The sequence below is a fragment of the Temnothorax curvispinosus genome, unplaced genomic scaffold (genome assembly GCF_003070985.1).
Source record: "Temnothorax curvispinosus isolate PA1 unplaced genomic scaffold, ASM307098v1 QBEX01012811.1, whole genome shotgun sequence".
NCBI classification, from domain to species: domain Eukaryota; kingdom Metazoa; phylum Arthropoda; class Insecta; order Hymenoptera; family Formicidae; genus Temnothorax; species Temnothorax curvispinosus.
In genome coordinates, this window is record NW_020222591.1 from 3,875 (window position 1) to 18,487 (window position 14,613).

Below are 14,613 nucleotides of genomic sequence, written 5' to 3' on the forward strand. Positions count from 1 at the left end.
GGAGGTGCGGTAGTCTCGAAATAGTTCACGCATACACTTTCCACGCGAACCGAGGTTCACGCACACCCCCCCCGTGCTTTCGGGGGAGGTGCGGTAGTCCCGAAATAGTTCACGCATACACTTTCCACGCGAAACAAGGTGCCACATGGGTTCATGGCGCGTTTTACAAGCTCGTTTAAGTAGAGGTGGTATTAAACAAGATAAGTTAGTCAATCATCTGTGTGAATATTTGTGGCGATATACAATAAACGAGCTCGTAAAGCACGCCACGAACCCGTTACAACAAAATAGCTGCTATATTTTTCAAACTTTTTTTGTTAATAACTTTTTAATAAAGAACGACCGCCGGCTAAAACCTTCTGAAGGTCACTCAGGAGGGTGACCTTGACAACATATGTCAAGGTCAAGGTCATTGGCGAGTGGGGTCTTTTTGTAAATAATTACCAAATTTATTAACTTTTAAGATATTTATCTGTTTTTTCTTTAAATAAGACATTCTGAATTTTATGTATATATTATATACTGGGTGTCTCAAAAGTCTCGGAACGATTAAATATCTTGAAAAATATGGAAAAACGTTTTAGACAAAAGTTGTAGGGTTTACAAAGATCTATTTACTGACCTTATCAGTTTAACTCTAGGTGGCGTCATTAAGGTCAAATCAGGGTCACTTTAAATTTTTTAAATTGGATCTCCTATTTTTTATTGCGTATTATTGTCGATTCCTTGTCGAGACGTTTTCAAAGGACTATAATAAAGCTATTTTTCGTTAAGAATTTCTACTAAAATATTTTAAATTTTGTCACAATATTTTTAATATAAAATACGAAATATCCCGTATAGTACTCATTTTTCGATGACTTTATCTTGATACTTTTATACGTAGAATAATGAAAGAAATTGATTATTGTAAAAAAAGCAGAAAAAATTATTTTAAAAATTTGATTGCATTTTGTGAACGCATTTAATTTTACAAAATTGCAAATATAAACGTTAATATAATTATTCGATTCCTTTTATTATCTTACGTATAAAAATATCAAAGTAAACTCATCGAAAAGTGAGTATTTTACGAGATATTTCATATTTTATATTAAAAATAATCTGACAAAATTTAAGTATTTCAGGAAATTCTTTACGAAAGAGAACTCCATTATAGTATTTTGAAAACGTTTCGACAAGGGTTACAAGAACATGTAATAAAAAATAGGAGGTCCAATTTAAAAAATTTAAAGTGACCCTGACTTGATCTTAACGACGCTACTTGTGGTCAAACTGATAAGGTCAGTAAATAGATCTTTTGAAACCCTACAACTTTTATCTAAAACGTTTTTCTGTATCTTCCATATTTTTCGAGATATTTGACCATTCCGGGACTTTTGGGACACCGTGTTTATAATGCGATATATAAAATTGATATTAACAATTAAAACAAACATATTTCACTTTAGAAAGTCAGTTTTGAAAAACGTTGTTTTTTTTATCTGGATATTGAGATATTTAATGATGAATATCCCGATTATAAATTAATGATAAAATTGATCTTTTTTTTTTTTCAAAAGTTAAAATGGAATTAGAGACTTTCGAGCAAAAATCTGATTTTTGAACTCTTTAATATCTGGTTTAGTTCAAAGAATTAAATTGACTTCATCATTTTAATATTTTCTTTTCATAATTTACAGAAAGCGTTCTCATTGAAAATTATTTGATATGTTTAAATTATTACAACTGCGCATACAATAACACTATTAAGAAAAATGCACGAGAACAAAAATAATCGTTTCTCTTCGTGGTTTTAGGGCGCCGAATATAATCCATTTACCAAGTTGCTATATCACGTTACAATTATGAGAAATTTGCTCATATTTTAGCGCCTACAAAAACTACGGGAAACGATTACCCTCGAAAATTCATTCTTTGTTAAATAGTGTAATCAATCATTTTTTACAATATATATCCAATCATTAGTGAGTTATGCTTGCTGATAATTGTTTAAATATTGTTACTATATTCGATATAAAATACAGCAATCAAACTCTTGCCTGAAAGTCTCTAGGACCATTCGGCTCTTTTTCGTAATGAATAAATTTCTCAGGTAATCATATCTGTGTCGAAAACAGATTTTACAAAGTATCTACTACAAATTTCGTCGACAGAATGCCAGTAGAAATAGAACAGAATGTACTAATAGAATGTACTAATGGAATGATGACAAATCGACTGCCGAAACCGAATAGAATGTACCCCATTTTATTATCATTTAAATAATAGATACATTATATTTAAATAATTACGGAATCACAAATTTCGCTTGGTTTCTACTGGCAATCTGTTGACAGAACATAAGTTTGATACCGATCTGTCGCTCAAAACTATTGGCAAACTGCTAGTACACTGCTAGCACTGCTAATACCCGTATCATACTAGCGATTGGCGATTACGTTTACGTTTGCGTCTACGTCTTTTGACCAATCAGAACGAAAATCGCGAATTGCAATTGCTAGCAGCTACTTTCTGATTGGGCAAGAGACGTAAACGCAAACGTAGACGCAATCGCCAATCGCTAGTATGACACGGGCATAACACGCTACACACACGTGCTCACTGAACTTGCACAATTCTTATAAATATATCGCCCTATTTTTTATCATTGCAACGAAATTTTACCGAGTAACTATTTATATATTGTAGCGTTGGTCATTTTAGGAAGAAGCTTAAGTACATTTTGGCCTGAGATCAGATGACTAGCATTTTCGATTGTTATTGGCGCCACTGTGACGAACACGTAAACGGTCTTGGCGACGAAGTCGCTTGCCTTTTATTTGGCGCGCTTTATTGTTTCTTTCCAGACGGGCTTTCTTCAGGTTCTGAGTCGTGCGCTTCTTTAACACCTGCAAAGACAGAAGGGCAAATATTCAAAAGTATTCAAGAAATGTGAGAATTTACAAACAAAAAGAAATAAAGAATCAAAAGATTCTATGACTTGAACGCTTGAATATTTAATGACAATGGTTTAAATCTAAAAAATTTAGAGACTTTTCTAATTTGGGAAGAAATTAGTCATATAGTTACTGAGAATATAAAAACATGATGGATTTATAATAATAATAAACTTTTGTAATAGTTTGTTTTTTCGGTATATTTGAGATATTATCAATATTTGTTCTCTTGTCTAACACTTCAGAATTTGGGAAATTCGTACCTCTTGAGCTCGTTCCTGAGCAGAACGAAGTTGATTTCCAATTCTAACTCGGTTATTATTGCTATCAGATGCAGGTAGTTTGTCACTGTGGATGGCTTGCAATTCTGCAACAACTCTGCGTGAGAGTTCATCAATGTTACTTCGATCTGAACTGCTATCTAAAGATGTGGACATGGTGCACAACGTGGACGTGGAGGACGAGAGATCAGCTGGCGATGCCGCAGGGATTTCTTCGAGAACGTCAGCGTTACATAAAACAGTAACATTCTTTTGGCTTTTTGTCCATCCATCTGGTGAGGGGGGCGGAGTATCTGGTGTGACAGGGGGAGATGTCATCGTCCCTGATACGACGGAATAGACGGACATGCTAGGATGTTCTATTAGCAAATTTTCCATGGGTGAGGTTGCCACTTTTACGGGTCCTTCCTGCGTGAACACTGCGGGTGGCATTTCATACCACGGCTCCTCCAGCGTACCCTCAACTGAAACGAAAGGAAAGTGAGCGCGACGACATAATCTGAAATAATCAAAATATAATCTGTGTATCTGAAATGATACAAAATATTAAAAAAAAGGTGCTAAAGAAAGGCAATAGAAATTCAAGAATAATACTTAAAAAAATAATTAAAAGGAAGAAAAAGAAGACAATTAATATATTAAAGTTATGTATTAAAAAAAAAACATTTTAAAGATTGAGACGTGTAATATGTGTACTGCCGTAGCTAAAAGAATAATAATTTCTAAAAGATATCACTCAATTAATACAATCTAGAACTTACAATTATCATCGCGTATAAAAATTAGTAAATGTTTATCATCTAGCTATAAGTATTATATAATAATAGTGTGTGTGTGTATGTGCGTGCGCGCGCGTGTGCGTGTGCGTGTGTGTGTGTGTGTAAAATGGCGGCCAGCTATATTTAAGGACACACCAGTTTGCCAATATTATTACTCTATAGTCATTTATATTATATGGTTCAATAATAATGCGAAAAATCACGTAAATTTTAATAAAAAATAATTATTTTAGTGTAAAACAAACGTTATCCGACCTGTGCGCATTATTGAATAACTTTGTGCGTCAATAAAAAAATCAGCGTTCGTCGTACGAAAAAAGGGCTTTTTTTTCAAATTTTGTCCACAACAAGATGCATACAATAAAATTCGTCTCAAATAAATTCTAAGGCCTGAAAACAGCGGAAAAACTAAGACTATTCTGAAATATCAAAATTTTTTGCTTACATAGCTACAAACTAAAGAAAAAGGGTCTAAAAAATCGGTTGCATCATGAAAAGTATTCTTTATAGTTCTCAGATGATGTGTGATTTTTGGGGAATTTTTGATTCCATTTTAAATGACGGAAAAAAATCACCGGCGCAATAAAAAGAAAAAAAACGATAAAATTGAGGGTTTTCGGGATCCGAGTCTCGGACTTTGACAGCGCGTGCAAGCTAAACGCCTGACTTGACGATAAATGTTGTTTAGATCATTATTGTAGATAATTTTACGCTCTACAAAAAAGGTACGTATAGTTAGTTACCCTATTTTGCTTAATTTTCGAGATATTTAAGAAAAAATAAAAAAATCGTGTTTTTTGTTGATAATATTGTCAATAACTTTTTATTGCGCGTTAATTTTGCGAAGCAAAATAAATCCCACTTATAACACTTCAAATCAAAGCGATTCATGGTGGTTGCAACCTGGGAAGATTAATTGGAAGGTTTGATGTCTAATATGACTGGCCTACGAGATGCGCTGCATTAATTGATTGCATGCCAGGTCGCCTCGATGCAGTCATAGCCGCAAAAGGTCGTGCTACTAAATATTAATGATTTCTATCTCCTTTAAAACTTCAGTTATTATGTGTAAAATGTAGTTATTTTTGTGTTCGGATTACATTTCACAAATAATTAGATATGTATTAATTTATAATAAAATTAAAGTCGTTGGACTTAACTGACTAAATTCAATATTCATTGTGTGCTCTTTCTATACAAGAAGTTGTTATTCAAGAAATGTTTATCTATTTGCAATAAAATTGAATAATTTGTATGCAACAGATATGTCCTTAATTAACTGGCTGCCACTGATGTATGTTTATACTTGATATATTACTAACATAAAAATCTCTTGTGTAATCGTCATTTAATAGATTCCGTTTGCACTAAAAGTTACAGAAATTATTCTGAATATCGTCACATTAAGTGTCTCACCCTGTATATTAAAATGAACAAAATCTCTAGAGGGATTTTCTAAATTAACAATAGAGGCGGTTTAATGATGCATGTGTTTCCATGTTAAAGATACAATCATGATTATCTACTTAAATTCTTATCCAATTAAAATTTAATTAATAAATTTAATTTATATTAAATTATAATATATAATATTTAATTTATTAAATTATATTTAAAGTTTAGTCGTATTATAGAGTCTCTTTTCTTGCCCCACCTATGTTTCTCTTTCTCATACATAGTTAAAAATAAATTACTAAAAACAACGATAAATTATGTACCAGTTCGGTCAATGAGGATCCATTCATCGTCCTCGACTTCCACTTGCCTGAATCTCCGCATGATCCCCCGAGTTCGAGGATCTTCTTCAAGCGAATCTTGCGTGCCAGAATAGTTACTTCCGAACAAGTAACCGACAAAGTTGCCCAACATTTTGTTATCGTGTTCAATGTCTGTGACATATATAGAAAAAAACTAGATAAATAAATTTTAAAATTAGAGATTTAATACCGAAATATTTAATACCGAGATTAGCAATTCTATAGCGATATACGCATATATTGTATGTATACACACGCACACACACACACACGCGCGCGCGCACGCACATGCACACGCACACACACACACCGCGGGGTGTTTTTAAATATCCATTTTAAATGTCCTAGGCGAATATCTCGAAAAATATGGAAGATACGGAAAAATGTTTCAGACAAAAGTTGCATGGTTTGATAAAGGCCACATGATGAAAATATGGACTTGACCTTCAGTGATCTTTTCAAGGCCAGGTCAATGTGATCAAATGTTTTCTTAAATGTAACTCCCCATTTTTTATTGCATACTCTTGTAGCTCTTGTTGAGACGTTTTCAAAACACTATAATGAAGCTCTTTCATTAAGAATTTCATGATATAGTACTCGATAAATTAAGTTTCCCTTAGCTGCGGCGTATATACCGGAGTTACCCTTTACCCTATATATGTATCCTACAGAAGAAATTAAATTATTGTTTTATACAAATAACTGTCACAAATATACGATAGCAAATAGACGATTGTGATCTCATGGTTTGGGTCGCAATAGGATATAATAAACTGATATTGCATTTATAAGACGCCAAATAAAAAATTTGTTCTTTTAAAAGAATACTATTACAATGCATAAAATTGTAAGAGAATTGTTTCTGAAAAAAGGTATATCTTAGAACGATTGAAAAAATGCAGGAACGATTGCAGAAAGTATCTGCATTACCAACGCTTTCGGATCGCAGTCGTCGCAGTTCGGGAGAGCAGCTGTCCCAAAAAAAGAGAGCATGTGTTTCGAATCGTGAACGCGAAACCCACTCGCGGCAGCGCCAGCAACCGCCCCAAAATTCTTTCCGTGCAGGTTCGAGTCCACTTGAGCACGTAAACATGGAATTTATTTCCGAAAGCTGCGCCCTCCGTGCGAAAAAAGGACTCTCGTACGGAGAAAACTGGGCTCCGTCTTTCGGAAAGAGACATTAAGCCGTTGGTCCAAAGAGTTAAGTGAGAGGAAAAAGGTAGTGATGAATGAGAATTGTAACCCTAAGGGGATTGATTAAAAACTTACATTTTACTCTATCAACAACAAATTAGAAGAATTTTGGCACTGGTTTCAAGAAAATCGATCCATTAATAAAAAATTATCTATTAATAAAAAATTAAACTTATCCTCCAAAAATTAAATTCTATTATATTCTTTAGTTATTTCTACCCCTATTTCATATATAATTCTTTAAGAAGCGCGGGCAAAAAATCTATTCCCCTCTCCCCAAACTCACCCATTAATTAGAAGCACCAACAGAACCCTATAAAACCCCCAATTTTTAACCCCATAGTAGCCATCCCCATAAAATTAGTAATCTTTTGGTACCAGTTTCATAAAAAATTTAGGCACCGGTTTCAAAAAAATCGATCCATTAATAAAAAATTATCTATTAATGAAAAATTAAATTTTATTATATCCTTTAGTTCTTTCTACTCCTATTTCACATATAATTCTTTAAGATTCGGTCAATTATTCCTGAAAAATTGGAAAAATTTCGGTACCGGCTTCCAAAAAGATCGGTAACGAAAAATTATACGCTTTATAGCACTCCCCGGAAAATTCTATCCCTGTTTCATATACTTTTGGTAAAAATTTGGTCCACTAACGAATGAGTAGTTCGCGGTCATACAGACAAACAGACAGACAGAAGACGGTACTTATATATTTATATATATAGATACAATAAAATTGATTTCAATAAATTAAGATATTAATTGTATTGAATTAATTATTTAATTTATTGTTCAATTATTATTGAATAATTAATAACATCTGAAGTTCTTGTATAGTTTCAACAAAACTTAATTAAATTTAGAAACAAATTTGTATGTTTTTATAAATATTTTCTTCAAATTTAAATAAATTTTGATAAAATATTCTTAAAAAAACATACAATTTTATTGAAATTATCCCGAAATTATGTTAAAATTATGTTGAAATTTTGCTGAAATTATACTGAAATTTCGTTGAAATTAGGCTAAAATTTCACTAAGAAGTGTTCCAAAACGTGGAACAATTTCAGAAAATTTTTAGTAAAATTTCAACAAATTTTTCAGCGAAATTTTTCCACTAGGGATATTTATAATTATAAAATACAAAGTTATCAATTTGCTATCTTTTTATCTTGAATTGTATACCTATACCACATGATTTTCTAAAAATTGTATTTTTAGAGTGACTTTGACTAAATTCCGATTAACTTATTTAATCGACAATCAATTCAACCGACAAAATTGCAGTTTATACTAGTATAATTTCTAGTTTTATAATTCATTATCTCTATAATCTAATTTTTCTTTTCATGTGTCAAACAACAAAAAATTAATAGTTCTATATTAATATTAGTTCAATATTAATAAAAGACTACTGATATTATTTGATAAATTAATCGCTAATTAAATTAATTAGAGTTTGATCATCAAGCTTTCTAGAAAATTTGGAGTACTAAAATTAATTAAACAGTAAGAGATATATGTATAATAGGAATCGAGATAGGAATAAACATTAAAAAACTGCAATCAAATCTTACTATTTTTAACGCCGTACTCTAAATCTCTATATTTTTAATATTTGCGAGAATGTGTTAATCTTTTACTTCACTCTATTATCACATGATTGAACGACTACGTGAAATAAAAAAGCAAATGAAAAACAAAACATACCACATGCGTATCTTTCATAATTTAATCTGTAAATAGTGTAGCGCAGCGCAACGACAAAATTGCAGTCTCATTATATGCATAGGGAAGACCGGGGCTAAACCGTCAATTTTTTTTCGGTGCCGATTTTTAACAACAAAATAAATAATTTTAGTTAAATGTGGTATACCACTGTAAAGAGTAAACCTTTAGCTACAAAATTTATATAGAAAATGTTTATCTACGTCGCTTTGTTTAACCGGTATAGAGCAAAAACGACAACGGTGGAAAAATTGAAATCTCAAAAATGCCGGGGTTTAACCGTCACACTGCATTTTCAATACATATACGTACATCTGATCCTGAAAAATGATAGGATACATTTTAACAATTGTTTTTAAAAAAATATATATAAAAATTTATTTAAAATTTTTATGCGAAACATTATTAAAAAATAGTTACGAGGGTTCCGCTTTCCGCAGAAGTCACTCGCCCGACTTGTTTCACTCCTCGACGTCCGATGACTCTATTCGGTGTCTGAACGGTTGTAATTCCCGTCTCATCCATATTCCATATGCAGTGAGCCTGGAAATGCCCGGAAATACCTTGGAAATGCACCCAGACTGCTTACTGACGGATTAGCCCCAAACACAAGTTTCAGGTTTGATCGCCCACAAAATATTAGACATCAACGATAATGAAAAAACTACACTGGATTCGTGTTCAGCATGCATTACTCTTTATAATCACGTATCTCGAGATTTGGAGAGCAAATATTATTGCAGATATTACAAAATTTCCACGCGCAGAAAATGTAACTTTCACCTTCCGAAAACACGTTTGCCCTCGTAAAAATCATAACACGGCAGGTAACCTGCCGAAACTCCGTTGGTCACATGGGTACCATAAGCAGCGTTTACAATGTTAATAACGAGTTCGCACAATATACAGATTTCGAGATATTTGATTTGACGGTTCAACCCCGTTGACGTTTTAGCCCCGGTCTCCTCTATACTCTCATTATAATAAATGAATATATTATCAGAATAAAAATTGATAAATCTGAATGATGATGAATCAGAATAAAAATAATCTACAATCAAATTCAAGGGAAACACCGTTAAACGGTCAGGATTGGATCTTGGTTGCCTAATAATATTATTTACTCAAATAATATTAGGCAACTAAGATCCAGTCCTGACTGTTTAACGGCGTTTCCCTTGAATTTGATTGTATATCATACGATCGTATTTAATTTACTTTTTGAAAAATGATTATTCTTCTACTAAGTGTCAACTCTACGATTTTTTACACATCAAGTTCCAATAATTCTGAGCATAGTTCTAAGATTCTTTTACATAGTTCTTGATACTTTTTTGGAAGAATTTCGCGGTTTTTAATTAAAAAAAAAAACATACTTTCAATATCAAAGATATTTTAAAAATAACAGAAACATATGCGCAAATTCTGTTCTTACAGAAACGTTACAAATTGATTTATTAAAAGTCATGCGATATAGCCAATCGATTTGCAACTTTTCTGTAAGAACAGAATTTGCGCATGTTTCTCTTGCGAGTGAATTCAAGAATCCAGCCCCTGAACTCGTGATTTTTAAAATGCTTCGTAAACGTGTATTAATTTAAAAAAATCAATATGTCGAAAATTATAGTAGCTAGGGCTGTGCGGTTTCCACTTTTGTGATTCAGAACTTTAATTTTTTACCAGAACTTATTATTTTTAAAATATATTTGATATTAAAAATACGTTTTTTTTTAACTAAAAACCGCGGAACTTTTTCAATCAAGTATTAGAACCTCTGTAACTATTCAAAAGACCGTTAGAAATATGCTCAAAACTATTAAAACTCGACGTGTAAAAAATCATAAATAATAGTTAGCACTCTCATTTTTCAAAATCACTCTGTTTCCATTATCATAATGACCTGAACCATTTCTAAAAAAATAGACTATTTCTAAATATTTCCCTTTACACAGCCAGCCCCAATGAATGACCTTGACCTTGACATATGTTGTCAAGGACATGACTCTGAGTAACTCCTCCTTATAACTTAATCGTCGCTCATTGTTTATTTAAAAGTTATGAACAAAAAAAGTTTAAAAAATATACGAATTTGTGTCAATTCTAAAGGAAGTAATTTGTTAATATGTGTGCTGATGTGTGCGAAGACAGTACACATGTAAGTGGGGGAGGAGCTATCGCCTGGGTGAGTGGGGGTGGACCTCGTGGAAAATTAAAAACCCGAACCGTACAATGATAGACCTTGTTTCGCCCTGTAAGCAGAGGTAGGGGTAGATCGAAGCGTAAGTCATCTCACTCCATCCCGGCCTGCATATAGGGCAAAACAAAGTCTATTATTGTATAGTTTTTAACTTCCTACGCGAACCGAGCTTCACTCCCACCCACCCCTGCCTATGGGGAAGGGGGGTAGCCCTTCCCTCATCTATATATGTACTGTCTATGCACACATATCAGCAAATTACTTCCAAACTTGTAAATTTCTCAAACTTTTTGTTCACTTTAAATAAGCAATGGCCGACGATTAAGTTATAACGAAAAGTTACTCAAGGTTATGTCCCTGACAACATATGTCAAGGTCAAGGTCATCGGAGCTGGCTGTGTAAAGAAAAATATTTACCATTTAAATAAGTTTTGTCCACCTGTTAAATATTTAAATATCAAACAAATCATTTAATTTACTTACAATTAGAGTTGACTTATCACTTTATCAAATGATATTATTCAACGATTCTCATCCCTTGATTGAAGTACACGGTCACTACTTACACTATTTAATCCCGATTCAAATCATATTCTTAGATACTAATGCCCTTTTTCACCAACGTCGTTTAATTTGAACTTTAGTTCAATTCACTCTTTGTCTTTTTCTAACAGTCTCTCTTAGGGCTAAAGCACAGTCGTAATCGAGGACGTAAGTAATAACGCACAAGCTTTGGCGTATCCTGATCTGTCAGGTCGAGGACTACGACCGTGGTACATCGCTACGCCATGTTATGTGCTTTGGCCCTTAAGCGGGGAGCACACACTTCTGCACAACGCATAATGCGTAAGCATAAGAAAATTGATTGGTCTATTTCCTTACGCACATGTGTATGGACCAATCAATTTTCTTATGCTTACGCATTGTGCGATGTGCAGAAGTGTGTGTCCGGGCCCTTAGAAACAGACAAAGAGTGAATTAAACTAAGGTTCAAGTTAAACGACGTTGGTGAAACGGGCATTAGACTTCTCGATTCTAAAATGGATTCTTGGATTCCTGCACTTTGACTTGGCTCAACTCCACTCTGCTTCTGTTCTTCTCTCTCTTTTTCTTTCTCTTTCTCGCACGCGCGCGCGTTTATATACACATACCTACACGACACGACACGACACGACACGACACGACACACACACGCACACGCACACGCACAGACACACACATAAATACACACACTTTTATATATTGTTGTATAATCTTGACGCATTTTCGTAGGCGGTTGAGTGAGGCGATCACGACGACCTTGATCTCGAATATGCTTCTGTCTGGCTAAAAGTGCAGAGAGATCTCTCTCAGTGAGTAGTTTTCCTGGCGATAATCACGCGCCAACTGTATAACTATAAGTATCTTAATTGACAAATACATATACCTATGTCTTTCTTTTCTAATCCTAGTCTCTTTCTATTCGAGTAAAGGCCGTGGCACATAGAAAAACTTAAGCAGTAAAACTCAAGCAGTAAGCAAATCAGCCAATCACAGTCAAGAACTTAAGACACGGCCCTAAGCGGTAGCAAATCCATATCGTTGATTTCTGACTGCTTAAGTTTTGCTGCTTAAGTTTTTCTATGTGCCAAGGCCCTAACACAAATCCTCATAGTTCCTTCAGATTTAACTCCTTAAAGCTTGCATGCTTGCATTGCGTGATTTGTAATGCACAAACATTGCTGGCCAAACGTTTAAGACCAATCATTGAAAATGTCTACTATAAAATAAAATTAAACTTTATTATATAATTTAACATATTTTTATTATTTTAATCATTGTTTTACAATAAAGTAAAATTAAAAAAAATTATAATAAAATGTTTGAAGGTTCTACAAAAAATATTTTTTACGAGTTAAAAAGAGTATTACAACTCCATTTAAAAAAAAAAGTTGTAGTCCATTTTCTTGAAATTAAACAATGCTATGTTAACTATACTAAATATAATGTCTGTTTACTGTCAAACTAAAAAAAGATATTGAGTAAGCATCAATCGGGATTTTAGTGTTTCACTAGAATATTTTTAAATTGTATATGTGGTCTCAAACTTTTGGCCGGCAATGTATAACTTATTGTGATATATTTACGCAAATGACATTTTTAATTTATACAATTAGTGTTTCGATTTTTTAACTTCGACATAGATAATGTAAAAATAACTTCGATCGAGGAAAATTCTCTGGGAGAAGACTCTTTTAGTCAGAGAAAAGCAAATTCAAGATCAAGGTCGTGATCTTCTCACTCACTTGCCTATGAAAGCGCATCGAGATTATAAGTTTCTTTTAGAAAAATATTAGAAACAAAGTTTTATTCTAGCAATGTAAACAATATAGGCAATATAAACGTTATTATTGTTCACAATATGAACATGATCATTGGAAATGTTATTATCTAAATATATTTGGCAATTTGTTTCATAGTTTACAAGTATAGTGTAAAATAAATGTACACTATACTCATTTTATTTCGTTTAGTTTATTAAAAAACTCTTCTTTTTTTTTTTTTTATTTGGAAAACATTAATAATTCGACTTTAAAGATATATATAAAAAAATAATTATTACAACAAAATAGAATTACTTCAAATATTAAAATGTCATAAATTTTTAACAATTTGTATTAATTAATAGCTTTATTGTTATTTTAATTATTACTTTTTAAGGTAAGCATGCACAGTATGATTATTTTTAGATCAATTGCGAACAAGTTCAAGAGCAGAAATAACATTCATGATATAGTAATATGTTCAAAGATGAACTAAAGCCCGTATCAGACTACGGATTGGGATTGAGATTTGGTTGAAATTTGACCAATCAAAGCAAAGTTCACTAAACTTGAGATCAGTTTTCTCTATTCTGATTGATTAAATTTCAATCCAATTTCAATCCCCAATCCGTAGTCTGATATGAGCTTTAGAAAACATGAAAATACACAGATGAAGAAGTGCAAAAAGTTAAAAAAATGTAAATTAGGTAAAATAGATTCAAATAAATTTAAATGTAAATATATAAGCTTGCAGAATCCACGATCAAACGCAAACAGTGACAGTTCTAAAATCCCTTATATATCACGGCATTACATATCGCATTTCCTAAACGATCGTAATTACTGACTTTTATGACAACCACGTTTGTGTGGCTGTCAGAGACGACAGAATTACAAATTGCATAATTTATCTTTGCCATGACATCATCCTGGCTTATTCCACAATTGGCTGAATGACTTACATCATTCTGGGCTCGGAATTATTACTCGACTAGCAATGCTAGAATTAAAATGTACCCGATCTCCCTCGTTTTTCGAGGCCCTGTATTTATGTACCTCATGTGTGTTGCAAACGTTCAATTAAAGCAAGACTCAACCACTCGACAAGTAAATTGTGTAATAAAAACATGAAATAAAATGTAATCGATGAATTTACAACTCGCTTTCTTATCTTAATCATCTTTGTTGCTTCCATCGTACTGATCCCCTTCTAACTAGTTTGCTTTTCCTTTTTTCCGAGACTTTTATATATTACGAAAAATTCTTCAGCAAAAACACGACGGATAGGGTAATAAAGTTATAAAAAGTTCGACTTGTAGCAAACTCAACTTGGTATTTCTAAATCAAAGTTGTCTTAGTTTAAAGATTTTGGTTTTTTTTTTATTTTTTTTATTATTATTATTATTATTATTATTATTATTATTATTATT

At 32.6% G+C, this 14,613-nt stretch overlaps 1 protein-coding gene across 1 annotated transcript; it reads right to left on the reverse strand.

Moving 5' to 3' along the window:
- Positions 1–972: 972 nt before the first annotated feature.
- LOC112462830 lies at positions 973–11,708 on the reverse strand. Its single transcript, XM_025028883.1, has 4 exons — positions 11,364–11,708; positions 5,718–5,888; positions 3,203–3,684; positions 973–2,891 (listed from the first exon to the last, which is right to left on the reverse strand). Exons 2-4 carry the CDS (start codon positions 5,866–5,868, stop codon positions 2,745–2,747), a joined length of 780 nt encoding a protein of 259 aa, XP_024884651.1. The 5' UTR covers positions 5,869–5,888; positions 11,364–11,708; the 3' UTR covers positions 973–2,744.
- Positions 11,709–14,613: the final 2,905 nt, after the last annotated feature.